Source organism: Triticum aestivum, chromosome 2A (assembly GCF_018294505.1).
Source record: "Triticum aestivum cultivar Chinese Spring chromosome 2A, IWGSC CS RefSeq v2.1, whole genome shotgun sequence".
Taxonomy (NCBI): Eukaryota; Viridiplantae; Streptophyta; class Magnoliopsida; order Poales; family Poaceae; genus Triticum; species Triticum aestivum.
The window spans coordinates 755,674,243-755,676,048 of NC_057797.1; the positions used below are offsets into that span (position 1 = coordinate 755,674,243).

General features: G+C 53.9%; 1 protein-coding gene across 1 annotated transcript; it reads left to right on the forward strand.

Annotated features, from left to right (window-relative positions):
- Positions 1 to 371: 371 nt before the first annotated feature.
- On the forward strand, positions 372 to 1,479 carry LOC123186474 (heavy metal-associated isoprenylated plant protein 39). The gene is made up of 3 exons (XM_044598239.1): positions 372 to 669; positions 779 to 851; positions 945 to 1,479. The coding sequence occupies exons 1-3, from the start codon at positions 655 to 657 to the stop codon at positions 1,217 to 1,219; spliced, it is 363 nt and encodes a 120-aa protein (XP_044454174.1). The 5' UTR covers positions 372 to 654; the 3' UTR covers positions 1,220 to 1,479.
- The last annotated feature ends 327 nt before the right edge of the window (positions 1,480 to 1,806 follow it).

Genomic DNA, 1,806 nt, shown 5'->3' on the forward strand with positions numbered 1-1,806 from the left:
CTTGTTCGAGCGAGTGAGCTGAGAGAGAGAGAGCGCAGCTAGGCCAGGCTTGGCAACAACAAGATTGACCGAGCTGCCAATGCTTAATTACTTCAGTAAGTCACTGGCGGGAGTGTGTCATTATTAACAGCGCGTCTAACTTGTTTTGAACTAGCTCTGGTCGCTACGATCTGGAAGAGCGAGAGAATGAGAAAAAAAATCAAGGATCTATGTACTAGCATCCAAACCATGAGCGGTCTGTGTCGCGCAATGAACTCGTAATTTCCCTCCCTTTTCTCCGACCATGTATGGCTGGCGGCCGCCGGGGTTTCCTGCCTAACCACGCGCCGTCGCTGTTGCAGTAGTGACTATTACTACATCAGACCGGACAAGTGACGTGCACCAAGACTCCGGCAGGTCATTGCGCGCGCCCATATCCCGCTCCGTCTCCACGCGCACACGGCTCCGCCTCCGCCTCCGCCTCCGCCTCCGCGCCACGCCCACCGCGGACGCCCGAGTCCAAGACCTTGCTGCGCAAGGCTGATGACGCTGGCTATAAATTGACCCGCCCCCGCGCCGTCACTCCTCCCAATCCCACAGCACACCATAGAGCTCGATCGTCGCCCACGCCTACAGTCAGCAGCGCCGCACGCCGCTCGATCCCTGTTTTGATTGATGGCTGCCATGAAGGTGATTACTTGCAGTCGATCGAATTGGGATTCCTCTTCTCTTCTGATTTTGATTGCAGATGGTCCGTTTTGCTGATCTTGTTTTGTTGTGTGGCGGCTGCGGAATTCAGGTTGTGGTGAAGCTGGACGTGCACGACGACAGGCAGAAGCAGAAGGCCATCCAGGTCGTCTCCGCGCTGCACGGTAATAATCCTCTGTTTCTCTCATCTTCTTGCTCTGCTTCGTCTGGATCAAGGGGGACACTAGTTCTGACGACAACAACCCTCACTTCCTTAGGGATCGACCACATCGCCGTGGACATGAAGGACCAGAAGATGACGGTCGTGGGCACCGTCGACCCCGTCGCCGTCGTGGCCAGGCTGCGCAGCAAGCCCTTCCCCACGGCGCAGATCTTCTCCGTCGGCCCGGCCAAGGAGGAGAAGAAGGAGGGCGAGAAGAACGACGCGGGCAAGCAGGTGGAGTACCCGACGTACTGGTACCCACCGCCGCCGTACCACCCGCACCTGTGCCACCTCGCCGAGGAGGACCCCAACTCGTGCGTCATCTGTTGATCGACGCGTGCCGCCGACTCCCTCCCTTCACTATATTTTGTGGCTGGCCGTCCTGCCCGCCGATCGATCAGCCTACCTGCACCGGTGATCGACGGCGTGCGTATATATATGGCCGTGTAAGGTGTGTAAGTTGCACCGGTGATCCGGCAGCTGTACAGCACACCTGCATGTGCCTGTGCATCTGCTTAGTTTGTAGTGTGCAGATACAGAATTACAGTATGTTGTTGAGAAAGGAAACGCATCAAGTTGTTCAAAGAAAAGTGTGGAGAAGGAACAGATAGAATGTCTGCAGTTGTTTTGTCAGAGAAAGTTGATGGACTGCATTTTTAATAGTGATAAGAAAATAATCAGATCTGAATAGCACAGCTGCGCATCCAGTCTTCAGTTGACATTCTGAATAGAAAGTTGATGGAGTATTACTGCAAACTGAGCACACTTTAGATGGTTATATGTTCCTTTTGCCGAAACCAGTCTGCCCGGGTTCAAGTTATGATTTTGACGCGTATGCTCGCATATATGCTGAATATTTTAGATTATTCGGTTCTACTCTTTCAGCGGTATCGTGTGTCCGTCAACCGCGAGACGTG